The following is a 26,343-nucleotide window of genomic DNA, read 5'->3' as shown; positions in this document are numbered from 1 at the left end:
ACATTATAAAGTTTCGTCGTAAATATGTGTTCAGGTGATTGTTTTTTGGTCCGTACTTGCATAGGTTTAAACTAGCCATATTTTCCCACTATATACCATAAATTAGGTTATAGCTAGACTTTTAATGACCTCATAAGATTATAGTTATAAAATAAATAAGAATGTGATAATTCATATTTTCTTCAGATTCGATGTTCCCGCTCTCTTGGAATCATCATTGGAAGTTGGCACAATTACAATAGAATTTCAAGGAAAAAAAAATATACACATATAATCTTGAGATTCTTTAAATTGTTCACTTCCAATATATTTAAAAACGCATTAAAAATTTGGAAACTATGTAGACTTGAAAAATATTACGGATAGCGGATACTAATTTGAAATCTATAGGAAACTAAATACCCTATAGATTCACTTCTTTAGTTGTGTCATCGCTGCAGATATTATCATGGTAGGTAAATATTTATTATTATATGTAGTATGCGTGGTTTAAAAAATTTCGACGTTGGGTATACGCCATCAGCTGTCGAAAAAGTTAGAGCTCGCCAACTGCGATATGTCGTAGTGTAGGTATATAATATAACGATAATATAACGAACGTAAAAATGTAATTTGTTCAAAGAACGATTAAAAACCGTTTTTGTAACGTCTTTTGACATACTATCTTGTATTCACGTTTCGTATACGCTCACAAACTTAAACGCTTCTAAATCCCTTACATTTACATTTAATACGTATACTCTTTAAATCCAATCCAAGTGGCTTTTAATACTTAAATGCCTGCTTGGGGTGGCACACAAGTGTATATTTACCTCTCCGAATTAAAATGGTTTTTTTTTCAACTAATATAATATAATATACCATTGTACTGTATAAGAGTATATACATATATATTTAAATATATATAAAAGTATATAAGTTTTTATCTCTGGTCAAAGTTCATAACCATTACCGGTATGTAAATTTATCGGGTCGTTTTTTACTTTCACCGTTTTTATAAATTATTTACATATATGTCTGTATGATAAAATATATATAAATAATCAGTTGATCCATTTTAATCAGCATTAAAACAGAATGTATAACAATCTATAATATATAATATTATATGTTTATATACTACAGTTGAATAGTAGCTGTTATACGTGTATGTTTGAGACTCAAATATATTCAGTATTTTAAAGTGTGTATATATAGATATTTATTATAAATCTGTGTATACACATAACAGATGAGATAAAGTTTTAAGTGAAAGAATAATATTATATTTTTAAAGAATGAATAATTTGTTGAGCGTATTTCTTTATTGATTATTCATTATATTGTTTTTTCATAAAATATGGTCATCTCAATTCCTGCCAATTATTGCTATAATATAAAGTTCAAATATATGGTATAAATTATAAGTACTATTGTACATCAAAGATTAAATATGTATTTTAAAAGGGAGACTCCGGTTGTCCGGTTGTCTCATGATTGATTGACAACGGGTTCATGACTAAAAAATACTTAATATTATAATATGCATATACACGCAACATTTAATAACAATGATAATCACAATACTAATGGTGTAAATATCACCTGTCTCGTGTAAACGACAGTTAAATATCAATTTATATTATTATATATTGTGGGTAGTAAAATTAAAAAAAAAAAACTATTATTAAAAAATATAACACTGTTCAATAAAAGCAATGAATTACTACATGTGATTTTATTGTTTTAGGGTATACGCGTGTACACAGAACAGATTTTTTCCTCTCTGTCGGATTCGAGCGTGTTATACCGTATTGAACTTCCATCCGTATACACGCGTATAAAATTATACAATATCATTATATTATACGAATACCACGATTTATGTCATTAATTATAGCCGTTTGTCCTAACTCGTAAGCGTTTAACTCCGATGACGCAGTATATATCATTAAGTGTGGTTTTACGTTTATATATTTGTATATTATCGTGTTTACCGATCGATATGTGTATGTGTTATAGTATGTTACTTAATTATATTATAATAGCATATTATATTAGTTAGATTTATCACAAAAAATAGATGAAAAAAATAAAATTTTCATAAAATGTATATGATAAGTTTTGGATATTTTTTTTTTTATTCGATTGTTGTTTTTTACTTTTACTTTCCTTGGTATCATTTTATGAACACGCGTCTAATTGAGATCCTACTGAAATCATTTTTAGTATTTTTTTTAGCCCATTGTTGTTTATTTTATATTTTGTTAAAGAATTTGCTTCGAAAAAGATTCAAGTGAAATATTAACAAGGGATAAATTATGTATTACCTTATTTATTATTTATATAAGTATTTAAAAAATGTTAATTAATTTTTAATTTTACTATCCAATTTTATTAACCATAAACTTTATATATATATATATATATATATAATTTATCACTTTTAGTATATAATATAATATTGTAGATATAGACAATATTAATTGTAAAAAAATAGCATATTTGCTGATATAATCTATAAGTTTTAAGTTTTACATTAAGTGAAAGTTACTTCTTGAGCAGGTGAACTTGTGTGAATAATCTATCCATCGATAGAACTTCATGATATGTGCGTGTATTCAGTCAATTAAGAAGTCTCGATTTGAATGAGAAAGGAGTTGGTCGTAGTATTATTAAATTACATTTTTGTACCTAAAAGATTTTAAAGAAGATTAGTGATAAGAAATAAGAAATGATTTACTTATCATTGATTTGAATTCTTAAAAAAATTTGAAAATTTTTACATTTGCATAAGTACGTTTTTTTTTTTTGAAGGGTTTTCAGTTGTTAATTATTGATTGTAGTCTCTTGGAGTGTTGATCATCGAGTACTGGTATATGAAACTACCAAAGTTCAAATTGATCAACATTTTGTAAGACAGATATGTGATTGTATCAATACGTTTATAAAAATTCAATATAAAAAAAAACAAAATAAAAATCGGTGTTCTCATCACATCCCTGAAGTTATAATACAAATAACTCTCTCTCTCACTCTCTATACAGCCCCTTTTTACAATATAATATATATCAGCTATACAAAACAGTCTTGACGGACCCTTCTATATACGCACAATTTAATATACGAAAAACGCAACAAGTTTCACGAACTTGGGGCGAAGCCAGCCCCGTACAGGTGTATAATATAGTATAAATATAATGTGACACAATGAGTCCCGAGCGCGTTATTATTATAACCGTTTTTTAATCGTCGTACGCTCGTTGAATGGCAAAAATATATATACTGACATTAATTAAACCATGTTTTAATTGGTCTACACATACATTTAATATAATATGTCGACAACACACAGAAAACGTTAGAACACGATATTATTGAACATATTTCTTAAGAATTGTAGGAAATTCGATTCAAAAATATCGCGGTATAGGTGTTAAAACAGAAAGTGTGTGCGTGTTTGACCGCCGCGATGGAAAAAAAAATTGCGATACACTGGCCCCACGGCCACGGCCGCCGCCGCGGATCGATTGCCGCCGCCGCCGTGGGTGAAATTCAAATGCGAACGCGCCCGAGTCGACTCGTCCGTAGGAATAATAATAATAATAATAATAATAATAATAATAAAATAAAAAAAACCTATAGCAGCTTTTTACCGCCTCACTATACCTAGACGAAAACTTAATTCTTCACCTCACTATAGTCGTCAAAGTCTAGTTCTCAAATCCCAATCGGACGAACCGCACAACATTCAATGCACCAAAAGTAACTATAGGTATCTATGTAACAATATACATTATTGTTTTTGGTTTTTTTTTTTTTTTTTAAAGAAATGTAAACGTGTTCTCTGTTTATACAAATATATAGGTAATACGATATGCACGTACAGCATATCATCAGTTATTGTTGTTAATTTGCGGCGGCAGAATGCATATGCATGTATTATTCCTATGCATAAATGATATTATACCTATGCATACTATTACACTTTGAATACGCGTGTGCCGTGTGTTGGAGCGATTGGGGGAGAAAAAAGTATACGGTAAAAGGAGCGTGGAAGAGGAAGAAAATGAAAAAAAAGAGAGAAGCGATGAGGTAATCATTTCGAGGTCCGTAGAAAATCCCGATAATGGCTGTATATCTAAAGAGGGTAGATAGGACGCATGCTCGGGGGTGAACTCACAGTCGTTGTCGCTGGGTGAAGGGGTGTATTAGTGGGTGGGTGTGGTGGTGGATCCAGCGCGCCGCACGCCGTGTCGCCGTTCGGTATGGTGCGCTCATCCAGCCGCGGTGTTTGTGCGTCGCACCCCTCTCCCACTCGCCGGCCGCCCTTGTTTGTGTAGCGCTTGTATTTGTGTGTGTGCGCTCGCGAGCCAAACGGGCGCGCGCGCGTGTGCGTCGTATTAGTGTGTCGTATACGAGCGACCGTACCGCCGGTGGTGAGTAGTGTTGCACACGCGCGCGTACGGCGAGGAGTCACCGCGACGACGACGACCGACCGACGGCATCAATAATAGAAATCACATAACACAGTAAATAAAACGGTGTGAATAATAACAATAAATATAACGACGGTGGCAGATTATTGAGTAGTGTGGCAAACGAAAATCGCATAGATCGCGATCGTGCGCGTCTATCGATCATGCGGACGCGCCACGGCGTGTCGTGTTCGCGACGAAGTTTCGCACGGTGCCGCCGGAAATAGAGACCACGACAGATCGTCGCGTACGACTCACGCGGCGGCGGTTCGTCGTTCCGATCTCCTAAACGTCCTAATCGCGGTGACGTCGCACGTCTGACTCTCGTTGCGTGTACGTTACGCGCGCCGTGGCCGGACATGACGGTGCGACAATAGTTCTCTGGTAATAATATTCGCGATTCCAACGCACTCGTCCGTCGTACCGTCGTATCACGTCGTCATAGCGGTGGTGCGCGGGCGGTGACCGCCGCCGCCGCCGGCGACCGGTGCGTGCCGCCGCCCAGATCGGTGCCGCAGCGGCGGCGGGCGCAGCAGCCGCCGCCTCCGCAGCCCCCGCCGCCGCCGCTGCGATCACGACCGCGACGATGCCGGCCGGACGCGTCGGCGGTGACGACCGCGACGGCCACTGGTCCGCTGAGCCCGGTGGCCGGCCGTCGTGAGCTGACCCGACGGCGCGTACAGCGAGCGGACGGCCGACGCCACCGCAGCCGCTCGCGACCGCGTGCACCACCGGTCACTGCCGCGTCTGATGCTGCTGACGGGCCGAACATCCCAACGGGACCAACATTTCCCGGATCGAGTTCGTTGAGAAATGGGGGCTGACCCCTGTCCTCAAACCGAGACAGGACCCACGCCCCCGGGGTGCTAGCTTGGTAGACGGTGACGATGCCGGAAAGTACGTTTTGTTTCCGGTTATATAATAATATTATACATAATATATTATCATTGTAATTATTCTTGTGTTGTTAACATTGTGTATTTCGCGTTGGTCATCCAGTCATGATGTCCATGTGACCACGAAATGCTGGAGACGTAGACTGTTTTTGTAATTCATATATGTGTCTCATACGGCAAGGTAATCGCGTCCACTAGGAGCTATACATCGATATCAAACTATACTCGTATCTTCATATTTTTATAAGTCTAGGGTTTCAATTTTCACAGACTCGAATCTATTATTTACTCGATCTGTTAGGTCGAAAATTTCGATTATTTTAAACTTTCAGATTTAAAATATATTTAATAACGGATTTCAGCGGGAAATAAAAGTATACCTAGTTTTTAACTCGTATTGAGTACGAAAAATAAACATTGTATTCAAGAGTACAGGTATATTCATATTTTATATAATACTAATTATATTGTTCTATAATATAGGGTCGACATCAAATCTCGCATATCTCAAACTTTTTGAAATGCTCAAGTTTGAAGTCTTCGATTTCTTGTATAATTTCCATTGAATGACGATTGATTTGGATTTCTCGAAATTCGGGTGTTCGATAAGTTCGAGAACCAATCTTTAAATTTATAATTTATTATGTTCATTTTATATAATAGGATTAGGCGAAGTATGCGCGCGAGTCTTATAATTCAGTCGTAATAGATATAACTATATACGAATACTGAGTACGCATCTTTGAATAGGGTGAAATACAATATTTATTTGCACACGATAACCTTATTTAAGTTGCGTTCACTTGATTCTAATGACAGCCGACCCGCGATAAAAATAAATAAATTCTCGTGGGCCTTCTTCCCTAGCAATATATTATACTAAATCGTCTTTCCGACCGATTGGCTCCTTACGGACCCTTTTTTCGCGGTTAATTAAATGTCGTATTTCATCATTTCCTCGTCGTTGTCGGGTTGAGCAACAAAAAAAGATGTATATGCGCATATATACATTATGTATTCATTCGTTGCCGTTAATCAATCTGGTCCGCTGTCTTTTTTTGTCGGATGCAGCTGCTTCAATACTGTTACGATAATACGATAACCTGCGAAATACACCAATCTACGATGGCGAACATAGTACCTTAACTGTCGAATACCAATCTGACCCGACCGATAATACATTATATAATATTATTATGTTTAACGTCCATCTGTTTTTATAATATTTTTTTTTCTCACGACACAGTAGACCCGTAGACCATACTCAATAATAGTAAAGGTATAAATCAATCTTTGAAAAGAGATTTATACAAATTCGCATTTTATCTACAGCCCTAATTTTAGCTTAATCATTATAGTTTGTAATGTAGCAGTAGTACATCATAATATTATAATGGTTAATGATGGTTATACAATTTAGGGGCCCATTGACCATGATAGGTCGATTACAAATTATAATTTATTTATAATTAAATCATTAAATAAATAAATTGTTTCACGCACCCAGTATAATATTGATTATTATCATATTTTTTTAATAATGATGCGATAAATATTGTACATATTTTACTAAATATTTATAACACTTATAACAGATATACTATTACAATAGTTGGACTGTTTTCGGGTGAACAAATAATAATTTTTCACAATCCATTTAAATGTTAGTAATTTTTAACTGCGATGGACAATATTATTTCAACTAACGATAACTCGAACGGTCATTTTAGCAGGTTCTGGTGCAGCGTTAGTGTATGTGTGTGTGTGTGTGTGTGTGTGTGTGTGTGTGTGTGTGTGGTGTGTGTGTGTGTAAGTGAGTTTATGTATTTTGTGACGTCACGTTATTAATTTATCGCGTTGTTTTTTCACGCCAGTCGCCCAGAAAGAAATATAAATGATAAATCTGAAAATCGGAAGTGGTTTCAGGGTCTTGGCAAACGTTCAGTCTGAAATGTCGAGTGTATATTATATATTGAAGGAACTGGGATAACAATTTATCGTCAAGCCCCCTGTACAAATTCCAACCGATTCGAACAGCGAAATGTTCCATTAGGGTAAACTACTGAAACATTATGGTATAGTATAGGTTTTTAATTTTTTTTTTCTTTGGCACTCTCAAGTGTTGCAGCAGTATATATTATATATGTGTTGGAAAATTCTGTTTATACAAAATAACGGGAAAACTTACAACTTAACAATGTTTTACGTTAGAAATGACTCGTATTTCAAATGTATTTCTATCTCTGATCTTCAACCATACACGTTTTATTATTTTTATGCATCATTCACTATACAGTCGAATTTTTTTTTCACCATATTTCGTATACTACATAGTTACCACACTCAGATCTCTCCCAGCCTCGCTTATAAATGTCTCCAGCGGAGCATCTCGATAAATTAAATTAAACAAATTAATTTCAAAGCTATATAATTATTAATCTCAATTATAATGTAGTTCATCAACCCGACTGGTATAAGCAATATGATATTTTTATAACTATTAAAATAATATATTAGATATACATAAATTTCGAGGATCACCATCGATTTTATATGAATTAGTTCATCTGAACTTGGCAAAATTCAAAAATGTGCAAATCATAAATTATAAATATTTTAATTATCATAACGAAACGACTGTTGCATATGATCACTAGTATTAAACAGTATGACATTATATTACCATATTATAATACGACGATGTTGAGTCGTCACTCAATATTATTAAATTATCATACTATAATAATATGTATACTTACATATAATAATTACCAAGTAGCGTGTTTGTAGATTCAAAATTGATTATTGTGACTAAACGTAAATTAAGTATTTCATTAATATCAATTTTATATATAGGCGTAAAATATACTAAATAATATAATATGATTTGTACCCATTGTATCGTTATAGTATTATACATTCGGTTTGTTTGGGCTACAGTAGTAGATTTTTGTGTGACTGCACGTATACGTAAATATATACATATTAAAATATATTTAAAAAAATTCATCATCTTGTAACCATTTAGACATACTAATGTGTATTTCGATCAGAAATTTTGCAGCGGAAATATTATACATTATTGTTATATGGGTTAAATTATCACTCAGAAAATACGTTTATAATATGTATATCATAATATTTTACGCGCGTATTTGAGTGTCATGCATAATATTATGAATGGGTGATAAAATGTATATTGTATTATGTAACTACATAGAAGCGTTTTACTAGATCAAAGTATATAATACTATAGGTATACGTATGTATATTGTATACGTAACATTTTAAATCGAATATTTTACTTGCGAATTTGATGAACGCACACAATAATATATTATACATTTATTTTACGACGTAGATGTATAGATACCATTTGTCTCTGTCAATATTTTTTTCAAATAAATGTTTTTTTTCTTTTAGAAAAATAATTATTTACCATTTTTTTGTAGAGAACCTCAATCATTATAATTATTTATATTAGATATATCAGGTACTTTTTGGTTCACCTAAACTTAAAATTTAAAAATTCAATGGCAGATTCATGTACAAGTTAAAAGTTTAAAAAGGACGTGGGGTAAAGTATTTTAATATTGTGTATCGAAATAAAAACTGAATAAGATTTAACAAAATCAAAATTCATACTTTTTTATTTACTATATTAATTATTATGGTTTAAAATACTCTAAAAGTGTAATAATATTATATTATGCTTATTTTATTTTGTATTTTTAACCATGCTATTATTATAAAATAAAACCAAGAAACTCTGTCTACTATATAGTGTACCTTAAAATTAAGTATACTCTAAATAACCTGATATATATTATGACACTAAATTAATGAAATAGTTAAATTTAAATTTAATGATAAATCGTTGCCTACGGTAAATAATTATATGTGTCTAACCGTTTATGGGCATTAATTAATAAACAAATTTTATTAAAATATACTTATATCGCTATTTTTGATTTTTTTTTTTTTTTTTAATTAGTAATAGTGTCGGTTGAATACGTTTTTATCAAAATCATCACATTTATAATATTATATATTTAAGTCATATGATATTAGTGTTATTACATTTTGAGTAAATACCAACTTACCGTAACACGGTAGAAAAGATTCATATTATAAATAGTCGATAACATAAAACCAAATTTAAATATTTTGAAAATGTTGAAAATTTTATTGATGTAAAAAATATAATTATATACATAAAAGTTTTAAGTCCCCACAAATATTGTTTTTCAATTACAACAAAATAACTAAAATCATTCTCTTTATTTATTTAATCTCATAAAAATTTAACATCAAATTTCTAAACGAAATAATTGTATATATTTGTTATTTACATTTTTAAGTTTAAGTGAAAATTACTCATGAGAAATTGTGTACCAATTTATGCCAATGTCTTAGGTATAAAAATAGATTTTATATAATTTTCTTGATTTTTTAAAATTTTTAGTTTAAACGTTTATAAAAATGCATTTTTCAACTACTCAAAGAAAAACTTATATGTGATCTACTACCTACCTTTAAGCTTTGTGATCGATCTTAAAAAATTTAATAAAAATTTTAAGCAAAGAACTAAAAAAATAAAAAATTTCAAATGCTTATAATACCGTAAAATTATTTTTAAAATATGTGTATCTAAAATGATAATTTATGTAATTAATAGTAGAATGTTTCTAGTTCTTATAAATAATATTTTTAATATTTTTCGAATAAATAATAACAAAGGTTGTTTAACATTAAATCATTATTATACGTTTGAAAAACCAATACCTACATTTTAACTTCAACTTGCTATAAACAATGTTATAAGACTATTAATGTAATATATTTTTTTAATTTCTTGCAATACAACTTACGTGTAATTTTTCTAAGCCATGAAGGGAATTTTCGATGTGTTAAAATTAAAAATTTTAAATTACAAAAAAGTGTACAAATTTTCATGATTTTGATTAATTTAGTAAAAAAAATTAAACTTTGATCGCTTGAATAAAAAATGTTAACCATATATTTTTAATTTTTTTTATTAGGATATTAAAAATTTTACTTGAACTCTTGAACACCTTTTTTATCAAAAAAGTTATCATAAATAAATCCAAATAAGAGTATAAAATTTCAAATATTTATAAATAGCTGATAAAAAACCAAAATATTTTAAAAATTATATCATGTCTAATATACGTATAATATTCAGTAAAATTACCAAATCTATATAATGATTATATTTATTAGCTTTTTATTATAGTAAAAATAAAAAACAAGTCAATTTCGAAGAAAACTGGCTTTTTTTCAAAAATGTTCATGTTTGCATAGTTTTTATCGTTGTTTACTGGGTTGTTTTAAAATCAACTGTTAAGTTTTTACTTTTGACCCTCTAAAAAATTCCAGTTGCAATGATTATCTAATTTTAGATTAAAAATCACATTTAAGATTAAAATTGAAAATTGAAAAATCTTATAAGTGTTAAAATACACAAATAAAAACTTTTTTATTCTAAAATCAATATTCTCCGCTCGGAATTTAAAAATACAATAGGTAGTTATATATTTCTCACAAGCTTAAGACACTTATATGTTATATCTAAAATAATATTATGTACCTATTTATATATATTGTTATTTTTGTATAAGTATAATTAAGGTTTCAACTGCATGGGCAATCAACCTATAATGACATTTTTTTTTTAAATTTAAATTTGTTGTTGAAAAAAAAAGTACTTAAAGACAATTTACAATTTATTTTATAAATACCTCGGGGATGAAAACTTCATCATCATTGGGATGACTTTTTCTTTGACGAGTGCTTCTGTTACATTGCACCATGTGCTTATTTTTTAAGTGTTGTAAAATATTTCAAACATAATTTTATTGTGCAATTTATTGTGAGAATGGAATCGCGTTTTTCTAATGAGTTATTCTTTACTTATTAAAAAAAAAAAAACATTGCATGTGTATAAATTAGGAAGTGTAAATCTTCTTTTATTATTTATTAGTTTTTCTAGAATTAAATGATTTCTTTGTAAATAGAGGTTTTTATATTACTTACTCTTGATATGAAATTTTATAGCGAAATTAAATCTATTTTGGTTACATATAGTTATAGGTCATCTCATTTATATGTAATATTAAATAAATATTATTTATTTATTTATGTGCACCCATCTACTTAGATTTTGTCTAATACGCTTTATTACTACTATAATATGATATCAAACAGTAATAATTGCGCTTAAAACTAAAAAAAAAAAAATCGATGGATTATAATATTAATGATAATATTGCTTCGTGTAAAACTTTTCTTCTGTATACAACATAATATAATTGATATACAAATATGATTACCTAACATATTATTATATTATTTTATTTTATATAACTTACTGGTGAATTAACAGTAGTAACTACGATCTATTATTATAGTATCCCAAATTTAAACACCATAATACTGCCATAATCTCACGGTATAAGTTTATTTTTGTTTTACTAATGCGTCAACTTGAGCATGATATAATAATATAATCATAATTTTTAACAAAAAACTAAAAATTATATATACATATATATGATGTCTCTTATACATGTGTATTGGTTTGTCTGTTACCGGAACTTTATACTATTCTGCTCAAATTTCAGAGTTTTTTTGCCAACATCTTCTCTTTACCTTCTACCGTCTTTATCGTTGTTTTCATTGTAAATAAAAGAAGAGTGGTTTTTTTATTATTATTTCGGTTACGCAGCAATTTACACACACACAAAACTCAGAACATAGTCTCGATAATCAGTCGGGTCGAGACAATATAGTGGTGGTAGTAGTGGTGACGGTGGTGGTTTATGGGTTTGGTCGCCGCGCTGTCTGGTCTGTAGCGGTAACCACGGTTACCGGCAGTCGTGCCCCCGACTCACGTTCTACAGTGGTTACCAAAACAATCGCCACGTAAACTTATATAACAGACACATTATTACTCAAACAGTGTATATTACATGATTTATGATCTCATATATATTATATATACTACTCGTGATAGAGACATTAGGGGTAAGCGTATCGTTGCTGCAGTCGCACTCGGTAAATTGTTTTATTTTTCATTTCCTATCCACCTTCACCACATGCAAATAACAATATAACCTATACCAATATATAAACATATATTATTATTCTCTTTTTTTTTCACAATCATAACACTCGTAACCCCTTACCACCTCAGTTGATCCATTTTTACGCGTTGTCGTCGAAAGTCCTGATTGATGAGGACATACAAAACACTAGCGCGCGACCAACCACGTACCGTATATTATTTCATTTTAAATATATGCGCATGCCATAAACTGTAGTTACCTATTCATACGTGGTGATAGCTTTAAAATGGTGATCGCAGTCGATTTCGCAAATTTTTAACGAATTTCCGCATATTGTTATTATTATTACTATTATTTTATGCGCGGTAATTGGGCTGACAAAAACACGCCACAACATAACAGCTCGTTGGCTATATCTAATATTTTTCGTTATATTTCACTTCACGACCAGATGAGCTGCTGCGATGTGTATTATATACCTATGCCATATATATTATAAATTTATAACTAACACACTAGTAAAAACAGTTATATATATACCTAAACTTTAATAATATCATGCATTATAGTATTATACACAGTAATAATATGGTGGGTAACACCGAAAACGTTTTTCACGCAATCGAGATAAACGGTTGTATAGTTTTTTACTCATTTTTTAAAGCAGTTTTATTATACTGAATAAATTCCGCTAATCTATGATAATTAGGTTTGCATGTTTCAATGTATTTAATATGGAAGAATCATGTATTATTAACTCCGTCAGTAAAAAGCGATTCAAAATTCAGCTAGATCAAACAATGTGAATTCTGCACTATGCTTGTTGCGTTTAAATGTGTGTAACCATATTATATCTATACATTCGTACACTTGTAATAATAATAACATTAATTGGAAGACACCAAGTTAAAACAGATATGATTATAATTCTCTGAATTGTTTTTAAAAATTAGCTTAACATTTTGAAACTCTTGCATATCATACTAATATCTATAAATTGGAAAGTAAAACATTGAAATACTTACATATAGCAATTATTTTGTCTATGTTTATTACGTACGCTTATAGTTGGATATAAGTATAGTATAATCTACCAATATTATAGTATAACATAATCTCTGCAGATAGGAATATTTTAATATTTTACGCACTGTATATATAATTGATAAAAATTGTTTTGCTAATGATGTTATTAATGTTTTTTGAAATGTTTTTATATTGTCGGTTGATTCGAGATTATTACTATTGTAATATTAGTAGATATTTTAATTGACTACCAGCTATTTTTAATGTGTAGACTCTGTATAAAAATAAGTACCTACTTAACGCAATTTCCACTGTTTTTTTTAAAAATAAAATATGAAAAACACCTCATCCTAATAAATATGTATATGTATAAATATAAACCTAATAAAATATATTCGCGTAAAATTTAGTATAACAATTGAATCTCTATAACTTTGATAAAAAGTAAAAAACTACGCAATTTCATTATAAATTAATTTTTGGTACCCGTTGTTTAGGTCACTGCCGAAACTCAGTACCCAAGACGAAGACGGCTGTGGTCCAGGGGCAAGTCTTGGAACAGGCCTCACACACGGTCATCCTCAACACTGTTCGGGGAGCGCGACATTCGAACCAATTCCGCACGATCACGACTTCTGCGAAAGAGTAACAATCAACGTAAGTAGTACATCTTCCGATAATAATATGTTATTTTATTGATAAGGTATTTATATATATATAATTTTTACGTGAAAAATAGTTACAAATACTTTACATATTTTATTGCCACTGTTGATTGCGAAACAGTCCGAGATTGACGAGCGCCACGTAGTCATTGAGAAACGATGCTTTTATTTATGTGTTTATATATATAGCTATTTAAACAATTTACATTGAAATTACATGAAATGCACGCTGGAGGGTTGGATTAAGGGTTCACAACTTAGAATGGAATAAAAAATAGTCGGCTGGGACGAAGATATTGGCCACTGAATGTTGTCAACATGACGAAATTACAAGAGGGCTTTAACGAAAACCGTCTATCCTTATGATACACACACACACATATCTATAATATATATATTGTATATAGCATATGTAATGATCCAGAGTGAGTTCTAGAGGGAATGGGAAATCAATTACTCGTCAAATTTAATTCGAAACTTGTGTAATATATTTATTGACACAGCAGCACTTTAGGGAGTTTTGATATTTTGTGGTTGAGGATACGCTCGTTTGTCATACTGTATACGCAGTTCCTACGTCTAGACCGGATATTGGACTTTTTAAACAATTTTCTTTTATCATAATTATTCTTTTATTCACACGTCTCTGTGAAACATAATATAATAATTATTGCGATCAATAGTGAACACTCGAAACGCGCGTTCATCGCGTAAAATTATATAGCAATAGCAGAGTTGTGGTAACTGAGTTTGCATTATCGTGGAGGATTTTTATGTTTTATAAGTACCCATTGAATTTAAGAAAAACGTATTGGTGAGACATCGTCTTGATTACTAAACTAAAAAAAAATGCAATTTCATTGTTACATAGTAGCAGATATGATATATAATTATTATACTTATAGTGTATAATATATTAATAAATAAAAAATTTATTACATTATTTTTATTTATTAATTGTAAATCTATAAAATAGAATTTAAAAAAAAATGTTGTTGATTGGTACTACTTTGTAATTAAAACATTCATTTAGTGTTATTATAAAATAATAAAAAATTAAGTATTTCGTATTTTTTATTTAAATTTCATTTTATTAATACACAAGATATATTCAAAATCCATGTACATTATAGATATCATATCCTGTATAATAATATACTTTACTTAGATAATAGAATAGCTCAACATTTTAGATTATAATATATTGAAATAATGTTCTTTGTGTTCTATTGAATATAGAGTTCGTTAACTATAATAAGTGTAAAAAGTAAAAAGATTCAATTAAATATCTTGGATTGTATCTTTACTCTCGTATAAACTGAAACGATCACGTCCATCAGAAAAAAATTTAGATTAAGGAAAAAATTCGAAAACTTTATTGGTTAATCAGATTCTACTCTGAGTTAACCATTGAAAACAAATGTCTACTGTATGTAAGTAGCTATTAAGAAACCGATCTGGATTTACGGCATACGGCTATGGGTTTTGCCAGTAAGTTTAACATCGACGTAATGTAACGCTGTCAAAACATCGCACTTCAGACCATCACTGCAGCCTACCGGTTCGAAAGAAACAACACAATTCACTGTAATATATCTACAATAGTTGAAAAACTGTAAATGTTTTTTCGCAAATACGAGAAAAGGTTGAATCACCATGTCAATCTATTGACCATCTAATTATTAGAAAACTCCAATGACATCGGACGTATTAAGCTTCTGAAACCATACTACTTAGTTTAATTAAGGATGTAATCACCTTGTTAGAAGTGACTGTACTCCATACACGTGTAAATTATATATAATTTATATAAGTATGTAAAATATATATAATTGTTAAATATATTTATAAAGACATTTGGGTCGTTTAAATAATAAAGCTCCAAGGCATGTATATATACTATATATATAAAAAAGAAATTACAAGTGCTTGGTACCTACATCATTATACTATTTATATTGTAAATAAGTATTAGAAATACAATATTTGAAATCTTTCTTTATGATATAATATCTTTGAATGGAAACAAAATATTATCAAACCATAAATTCCGAGAGTTGAATTAAAAATGTAATTGTTTCAATAGTACTCATATACTTATCAATTATCGATGGGGTTGATAATAACGTAGATAATACGAATGTAAAATCGTCAAAGTCAATCGACGTAAAAAAAAAATTTCGAGAACAGTGTGACAGTTAGGTTTTTTGTATACAGTTATACGAAAATATATACTCAGAATTATTTAAATTATTATATTATTTCACTATTGTTAAGCCCAAAATGGTCGAGCGGCGAAGAACTGCCACACACGGTCGTTTTACAATAAATGCAGACAGTGTTAAGAGGACGTCCTATGATGTATATTTTTTATAATATACATCATACAAAATATAGGTATACGGGCACTTAACTCTTATGTAATATAACGCTCGTTATACAATGGAAGACAAAGTGTAGCCGTGTGGGGAAAGTGCGGATAAGACGGTGTCCTAAATCGAGGGTGATTTCCCCGCCGCTGCCGTTCTCGGCGAACGTGAAGAGCCCTCGTGCGCATTCATTAGTCTCTAAAATCGGGTAAAAGTTTCGAGAGCAAAATTCACGGCGCGTGTTTATAAAGTCCTATCGTTAATCAAATTTTGTATAACTATATATCGAGTGATCTATTTAATGTAAGATTCTCAATATTTTAAAAACTGTTATGTTTTTGAAAATATTTTTTATTCGTACTCTTTAGTCATAGTTAAAAACGGCACTTTAAAAAAAAATTATATTTTTATGTTTTTTAGGTATTTTATGTATTTTGATAAATAAAAATAGAATTGTGAACCAATAAATATTTATAAATATTTAAAGGTTAAATGCTCAGAGAGGAATAGTACAAATGATGTTCTCTGTGAAAAACTGAAAAGATTACCCACTACAATCCACTTATCTAATCCTTGAAAACTTATCAACTTTAATTAATAAATTACTTGTCTAAAATTGTATTTTTGTAGATTGATAGAATACTTCAAATAATATTCTCCTTTGAAATATAAAATTAAAAATGAATAATATATCGTTCAAAAGAATAAAAACTTCAAAAAATAATAACAATAAAAATTAAAAATATTTTCCTCCCAAAATAACTAAAAACCATATAGAAAAATATTGAAAAAAAACGTTAGTGTTTCAAAATAATAATAAGTGTCTTATGTTAAATTGATTACCTTGTATATTAGTAATAAGTATACGTGATTTATAGAACAATTATTTGTGATGAATCTATGTAATCGAAAAAATATTATAATATATTGTAACGATGTTATGCATATAATAGGTACATAATATAATTGTAATCGATATTAGTATAGAATATAATAGAAATAAACGTATACACAAAGTTACGCGCCGTCAGATGTATGTTAATTAAAGTATAGGGGTGAAACACAAGGATATTATATTTTGATTTCCCTACTTACTTTTTTTAAATTTCATCCGCTTAGAAACCGTCTTAAAAACGCTCTCTCTTCAAAACATATTATACAACCATATAATAATATTCTGCTTAGATGGAAAACTTACATGGAAAATTAATTCAAATAAAAGGCTCACCCAAGGATATACAAAAATGAATACACTTTATCCCTTAGTTAACTATAAATCGACCCTCCAAATAAAATCATCCATCTTATAATGTACCTAAATAATCGACCACTAATCAGTAATCACTTATGCCTGTCCGATATGAGTAACAGCCTCTTCAACAACTCTACTTAACAAAAACTAAATCCTCCAAAATAAATTTTTGAGAATATGCCTTAAAGCTTTATAGTCCATGAGTAACCGGCAAATTCTTTATCATTGTTCTTATAATTATATGTATTTTAAAAATATTAATGGTGAGTGTTGTCACCTATTAAATTTAATAAAAAAAGTGATGTTTTTTTTTAGTATGAATGTATTATTATATTAATATAAAATTGGATTAAATTTTTTGAAATTAATTATTTCATTTTGCTTCAATTTCATTAATTCTATGTTAAAATATTATTAAAAATTACTTTAAATGCGATTCTTATTAGTAACAATAATGTGATGATAAATGAACAAATGCACTTATAGATATAATATTCTAGAATATAGATGGTCGTATAATATCTCACGATCACTTGTGTATTGTAATATAATATTCGTATCGGTTTTACGTGTTGATCTTTGGAAAACTCATATATATATTTTTATATTTTTATTTTAATTATACTTATTTATCATTATTCAACATTTTACAAATTAAACATAAATACATAATTTATCTACCTTCTTTAACAGACGGCTGTGTTGAAAGCAGAAGCCTATATGGACTGCTATATTTCGTAAATGCGCTCTGATGAGGAAAAAAGCTACCTTACCTAATCTATTCGATGACGATACACACGTGATCGAATAGTACGCATATGAATCGAATTGACTATAAGTATAAAGATGTTTATTTCCAGTTTTTGTGATTATTTTTGCTTTTTTGACCAGTTTTTCTACTTTCTATAGTTTTTTTTTTGGAAAATCCTTTGAAAAATCTATAAACAATAAAGCAAAATATCTCAAAAGTGAAATTTGATTTTTCTTATAATATAAAGATTTTTTTTTTTTTTGATTTTTTAGTTAGAAACTTTTCCCAATAATTTTGTTTCAATATTTTTTGTAATATTTAATTATATTATTTTTAGCACAGTTACAAATTATGTCTAGTACCTACTTTATCATGTAAAAAAATTTTTTTTTTTACTTACATAATTTTTCTCAAATTCAAGTTTTTTAAATGCTTATTTGAGTGCTTATAATGATGCCTTTAATCGCTTATTTTAAAGTTTAAGTACTATAAATCCGAGCTCTGCTTAAGATTATTACTCTAAATAATTTTTATTTAGCTCACCTATAAGTTAAACTAAAATTTAAAAAATATATTATGTAACAAAAATAATTATATTTTATGTAAAAATTACTTATTGAGCAATGAAAAAATAAATAATAATTGTAAATATTTAAATATATTTATTCATAGTAAAACCCAAACATTAACTTGTTAACAAATTTGGCACCGGTAGGCAGCAAATATACCAAAATAAAATTATGTTTTTTTTTTAAATATTCCCAAAACTAGTATTTTAATTTGACTTAATATATTACATATCCTACTTCATAAATTCGCAAATTCGCAAATTCGCAAATTTCATGATTTCTGTGTTTTACTGGAAACGACCTGCGTATAATCAATCAAAAAGTAAATCGTTTGAATACAATATTGAAAAATATTGTTTTGTTAGTTTATTTACTTATAATACTTACTCACTATAACTAATATTATTCGGATATTAACGACTGCATTTCATGTCCTTTCGAACGGTCAACTATAAATTTAGAATGACAAGTGTGCATATAATATAGACTTAACCTGCCTCACTACAACTTAGTATTTAACTCTCCTACAGCCTTAATCATATGTATGTATGCATATATATATATATAAAAAGCTTCCTTGTAAATGCATAGGTATTTTAGGGCTGGTCAAGAAATAATTTTAACAATGATTTAAAATATTCGTCCAAATAATTTTAAGAACTTAATAATAAAATTGTACAGAATAGTTTAAACGTACTTTTAAACACCATTGCAGTGATGCTCTGTTATCGTATGATTTTTTTAAGTTTCGTAAGTGTCATCACAATGTTTGTCCGACATCTGATATTATTATGATTTTTGAATGAGCTTTTAATATAGTAATAATATTACAACATTATGATCATCACGCAACGAACTCGACTCTTTTCAATGCAAAATTTGTCATGTATTACATTTTTTATCGTATTATTACGATTTATTATTATGAATGTTATAATAGAATTAGATATAACTGATATAAGTATCGTATTTCCCTCAAACGCTTTCAATTATTCATGCATTTTTTTATATTTTCACATAGCACATACACAAATAAAAAACATGTTTTCATGGGTATTTAAAATAAATTAAATTATAAAAAACTTAAAATGAATTCAAAAATAACGAAAACCAAACTGAACTTTGTAACGAGAATGGTGAGAACAAACAGTAACGATCTGCACCTTCTGCTGACGTTTTCTACAATGCCGACTATTTTCTCTACGACATTATCGTAATATATTATATAAAGTCCTTTAGTAAAGTAATCTCAACGAAAGAAGATGACGGGTGAGAGGAATAAAGATTTTTTTGGGGTTTTATTTAGCGGGAAAGGGAGTTGAGGGGAAGTGCAGAAGATGACACTCAGTATAGAGCACCGGGTGACGATATATAGAGTCCTGTACGTTATTTATTATTTTAGACGGCTGCGGTGGAGCCAAATTAATGATTCTCTAATGGTTTATAATGTGCGTCATCCTTTCGTGTGACGAAGTACCCATCCTCGCGTATAACGTTCGCATAATCACTCCAATATTGTATAACACGCTTATTAATTAACGTTGGGAGTGTAATATGAGCGCGTATTATGTCGAGTACCGGTTTTGAAACCCATAGACATGACCAGTTGAATCGAATTAACCAATACTAGGACTTGATATGTTTATAGGTGTAACTAGGGAGGAATTAGGGGGACTAATCTCTCATTTTTATTTTACACCCCTCCGCTCTTCATAATTCCTACTAAAAGTAGTGTATTTATTATAATGTTATTTTTTATAATTTACTTATATTTTAAGATAAATAAACATGAATTTGTATCTAAAATAATACTTAATAATATTTTAATCATTTAATTACCACGATACCACTTTTTTTATTATTTGTTATATACCTACAACAAAAATATGTTACACACTATAATGATAAAATAATATTATATTTTTAACAATTTATTCGACATAAGTGTGGGTGACGGAGCCCCCCACTTTTTTATTTATTTTTAAAGTGTTAGGACTGGAGACCTCCTTAACCTCAAGGTCTAGTTACGCCTATGGATATGTATATATTTAATAACACCAATTCAGATTGATGATTATATTTTATTAGATTATTATACTATGCATAATTTATTCAATGTTTTGTGTAAAATTAATTTTCGATTTTATAACAATTAAACTGTATATTTATTATTTCATTAAATTTAATTTCTTAAGAAATAAACACAAAAATTCAACTAAACTATTTTTAATATTAAATTATTAGAATATTATTATATTATTATATTATCTTATTGTATAATCATTAATCATTTTATTCTATTATTAGCTATTGAAATATCGGCAGTTATGATTTTATTAACTATCAATACAATACAAAACTGACATGAGTAATAGAATAAACAAAATATAAATAATTGTATATTATAGGTGATACTTTACTTTCTTTATTTACAATAATAATTGTAAATATTACGTATACGTTAATATATTAGTTATTATTTTTAAATAATAGATAGATATATTTTATTGTATTTATTTATTTTACGGGCTTAGCCATTTGACAAAAGTAAACATACATAAACAATCTTATAGCGATAACAAAAAAATAGTATCAATTTTACAAACAACATATAAATTACGTGTAAACTGTAAGATTCCCTGATTATTCCATCTTTTTTTTTTAAATATAATGATAATATATATATTATGTGTACAAAAGAAAAATAATGATGAAAAAAAGTGGTTTAAATATTGGGAAACATCGACATTGGCAATGATAACAGTCTTATAATAGGTTCGTCAGCTAAATAATTAGAAGTACAGGAAGGATATTATGCAGATTATAAAATAATTCATACATTTTATATATACATGTTTTTGTTGTATTTGTTGTTGTAATAGCAGTTTTTGTCACATTTCTATGTCATTAAAAAAGAATGATCGACCTGAGTACTTAAAATATAAATGGTAGGCATTTTGGATATAATTCTAATTATCTAAATGACAAATAATTCAACTAATCTAGGGAATTTTTTTTTTTTTTTTTGTAATAATAAGATTAATAATTAAAAAGTTTTTAAAAACTATGATTGCGCAACTAAAGTTTATTTATACATAATATATGTTATATTTTAACAATTTATCAATTATATTTATATTATAAAATATCTCAATATGCATTGTTAGTAAACAAATATTTAACTTTTCTCTATAATTTTTCTCATTTAATCATTAAAGCAATCCTTTAAAATAATATCTGGCGTAATACATTGGTTTATAACCATGGAACATTTAAAACACTAAAATTGTCATTAACAAATGCACAAATATATATAAATGCGACAACCATTTATTTTATTTATAAACATCGTAATGTATTTATAATAATAATAATATAATAATGTGGTATATTTTCCCTGAACCCATAATAAGCTTAATAATATAGTAAAAGTAGAAAAACAGCTACAAAAAATAATAATCATCCTCAATCTTTTTAGAAGTTTAGGATTTAATACAAGAAGTTTAATTTATTTTCAATTATATATGCAAACAAGATCTTGCAAGGTAAGTTTCTCTCTACAGTATTATTAAAATGTGTCCCTGGAGTGTAATTTTCCGTTTTGCTATTATTCATAAGTTTCTTGGAACGTATAGTGATATATATATTCTCTTTAATGATATGATAAAAATAAAAACGTCTTTTTATTTGAGCGTGGAATGTTTCCGTTTTGTTCATCGTATATTTGTACGATAATTGTAGCTGAAGTAAATCATAACCATAACTTAACGATACATGCTATACAATTTTAATACATATCCACATATATTCTTAATCACATGTATAGCTGCAAACCTAAGAACCAATAGTAAGGGAATACTATAAACTATGTATTGCCTAGTTTTTAAATTTTAAAATCAAAGTCAGTATATTGTTATAACTTGAACACCACACATATTCGATATCGACCTGTAATAACATGCGCGAAATAATCTTAGACAAAACAAAACCAATAGTAATATTAATGGTAATAATAATTTGGTTAATATATTACTATGCTCTAGTTTTTATCGATGATTATTATCTCTAACATAATATATTATTGTTCCCCGACAACAACGAAACACGCACGTAAAGTATACAAAGTTTGATTGGTTTACGTTACGATACTATAATAATATATTATCATATATGTATAGGATTACAGAATATATATAATGTGCACATAATGTTCCACGTAGTTAGTGGTTATCAAACTTGACCCAAAATAAACGCTAATATAATATATTATCTTGATAAATGTGTGTTTCTTCGATTTTACGATATTCGCCATCGAAATGGTAGTCGTTTTCGAAATTAATCAAATGGTTGTGCGTTTATTTTGGTGCGTGATAATAAAATACTTTTATTTCACGTTTAAAGCACTATACCTAAATCTACCTACTTACCTACGATAGCAGTTTTACCACCACTACTAGGTACCTATAATAATATGTTTTCACAGTAAAGTTCTTACGTGAGGCGATACAACGAAATAATATATTTTTTAAAACCGATATTAACGTTCCTACTTTATCTTTTTACATACGATATTATAATATTTTATTTAATACCATAGTATTAATTGTTCATACGCTTCATTCTTAGAGTTCCTAATTTATGTATATATTTTAGGATATTAAATTATAAACAATAGATAATAATGATAGGATAGGGCCTCCAACTTTTTAAAGTTTTAAAATGTATATGAATGTATATACTGCAGTTATGTACTTATTATATTGTTTTATTATTACCATATTTGTAGATGTTCACACCGAAGAGTGTAGTAGGAAGTTTATTTTAAATTTTAATTTTAATACAATGTTTATAGAATTCCTTGCTATTTACATGAGATATGTTTTAAAATAAAAAATCGATAGATATACGTTTTCCTATAAAATATATTACTATACTGATTCTGAAGTGAAACATTAACCTTGAATTTATGTCATAACCACAAGAATAAATATAAAATTCTATAAAGTTTTGAATCATACTTATCACTATTTAAGATTTTAAAATAATGAAATATGCTTTTAATATTAATAAACCTTTTGATATTCATTATATTGTTTTTTTTATATTTAATTTTTAAAGTTATGTAATTAATTTATAGTTTACAAGATTATAAATCTAGTAACCAAAAAATATTTTGATAATTTAATAACTTCTTATAGTTGCCCTATGTAAATAAATGTACAGTAGTCCATTCACAGTAGTTTTTTCGCAAAAAAATAATATGTATCTATATTTCTAGTGCACGCAAGTTCTACGATCTCTATTTTTTCCGTTTCAATCATGTTTGTATACGTTGAAAAATATTCAATGTTTTCCCTCGAGTAATAGATTACTTTAGGTTACAAATTATTTATAAAGAGAAAAGTATATTGTAAAAGATTTCGTACCGATGACAAAAAAAAAGGCCATGAAAAATTTGGATTGACTTAACATATCTCTATAGTTTATATTATATCACTAGGTAATACAAATTAATAGTTTTATAATCGTTTCAAGTTATAGCCTTTAAAGGCTATTTCATCTATACACCGATCCATGTCTATCCGTAAAATTAATTATGCGCAACATTACACTTTTTTGGGCAGTTATAGTAGTTAGGTACATAAAAAAAAAAAAAAAAAATTAACTCATGAAATACTAATAAAGATAATATATTATTAAAGTTTGATTTATGGCAAAATCATTTTTTTTTTTTACGTAAACTATCACCATTTTCAGATCATACGTAGAGTGATACAACGGAAGTTTTTGTTACTTTTTGCAATGTTTTTTTTCTTTTTTGTGAGGATAAAAGTATAATAATACGAAAGTTTTGAGGAAACCCCTAACTATTTTGGTTCAATAATCAAATCATCAAACTTCTTCTTTTACTACGATCACGATACATATATATATTGTTTAATAATGTTATGCTAACAATCCATAGTTTTTTGTTTTCTTTAGTAGGGAATAAAAATGTTCCTTTAATCTAGTAATAAATGAGCAATTTTTTCTGTTTTTACATTCCTATAAGAATCACAACAATAAATGTTGTTAAATTTGATGAAAAAAAAAGTCAGATAATTATGAATTCACTTATATTATTATCACATTTTACTTGACTGGCATTATCAATCCTCTATAAACAGGCTAAATTACTATTGATAATATAATTATTATTATTGAGTATTTTTTTATTATATAATATATTCAATATAGGTACATACATAATATATTTAATTATACATACATTTATCCTAAACTTTGCAATTAATATATTATTTATGGGATCCGTTTTAGGTGAGCGGTATGAGGTTCGAGACGCAACTGCGGACATTGAACCAGTTCCCGGACACGCTGCTGGGCGACCCGTGTCGGCGGATGCGGTACTTCGACCCGTTGCGCAACGAGTACTTCTTCGACAGGAACCGACCAACGTTCGACGCCATTCTCTACTATTACCAGAGCGGTGGCCGACTGAGGAGGCCGACTACGGTGCCGTTGGACGTGTTCTCCGAAGAGATCAAGTTCTACGAACTCGGCGAACTGGCTACCAATAAATTTAGGTAAGATTTTTAAGTTCCAAGATTGTCATATCAATTATCAGATAGTATTATGTTAAGGTATCAGATTGATGTTGATCATACATTTTTTTAAAATAAAGTTTAACAATTATCTTATTTTTTTATTATATAAAATAATAAAAATATAAAATGTATGTCTGCTAAGAATTTTCTTTGTTTTTTTTTTTTTTTTATAACAAATATTAAAATTTTCTTTTCAAACAAAATTCGAACTAGATGTTTTCTTTGTCTAAGTACATACGAATTTAGACCGGTCCAAAAATTAAATCTTACTTCTATTAAGTAATATATCTACACCGGAATCACCCTATATATTCACACGCACTCCACCATTCGCAAAACTTCCTTATCACAATAAATTTCCGCCAGCTATACGCACGTCATGTATGCCTATATATATATATATATATATATATATATATGCATATAATACATTTATATGTATATTATACTTGAGATATTATACTGGAGTGCGTGCATCGTGGAGATGACGCTGTCGCTTGAAACAATTACCCTCGAGGGTTTTCGCGGGCTAGGTGATAGTGCTGGTGGTAAGGAATGTAGATATGAGTTCGTCGTCGCGCATGCGTATATTTTCTACCCTACCACGCCTAATATTCTCTGTTTGCCTAAAGTTCAACGAATGGTTCATAGGAAGGTAATGGTAA

General features: G+C 28.8%; 1 protein-coding gene across 6 annotated transcripts in view; it reads left to right on the top strand.

Annotated features, from left to right (window-relative positions):
- LOC113548314 (potassium voltage-gated channel protein Shaker) overlaps positions 1 to 26,343 on the top strand; it is a 166,948-nt gene that overhangs the window by 118,019 nt on the left and 22,586 nt on the right. For all 6 annotated transcript variants that reach the window (XR_003404881.1, XM_026949137.1, XM_026949128.1 and 3 more), the window contains 2 exons: positions 13,965 to 14,124; positions 25,392 to 25,657. Coding sequence is in view for 5 of the 6 variants with exons in the window: in XM_026949137.1 (XP_026804938.1) it covers positions 13,965 to 14,124; positions 25,392 to 25,657 (426 nt within the window). In the remaining variant the exon portion in view is untranslated. The remainder of the gene's footprint in view (positions 1 to 13,964; positions 14,125 to 25,391; positions 25,658 to 26,343) is intronic.

Source organism: Rhopalosiphum maidis, chromosome 1 (genome assembly GCF_003676215.2).
Source record: "Rhopalosiphum maidis isolate BTI-1 chromosome 1, ASM367621v3, whole genome shotgun sequence".
Taxonomy (NCBI): domain Eukaryota; kingdom Metazoa; phylum Arthropoda; class Insecta; order Hemiptera; family Aphididae; genus Rhopalosiphum; species Rhopalosiphum maidis.
The sequence above is the reverse complement of the archived record's forward strand: the minus strand, read 5'-3'. Positions and strand labels throughout refer to the sequence as shown.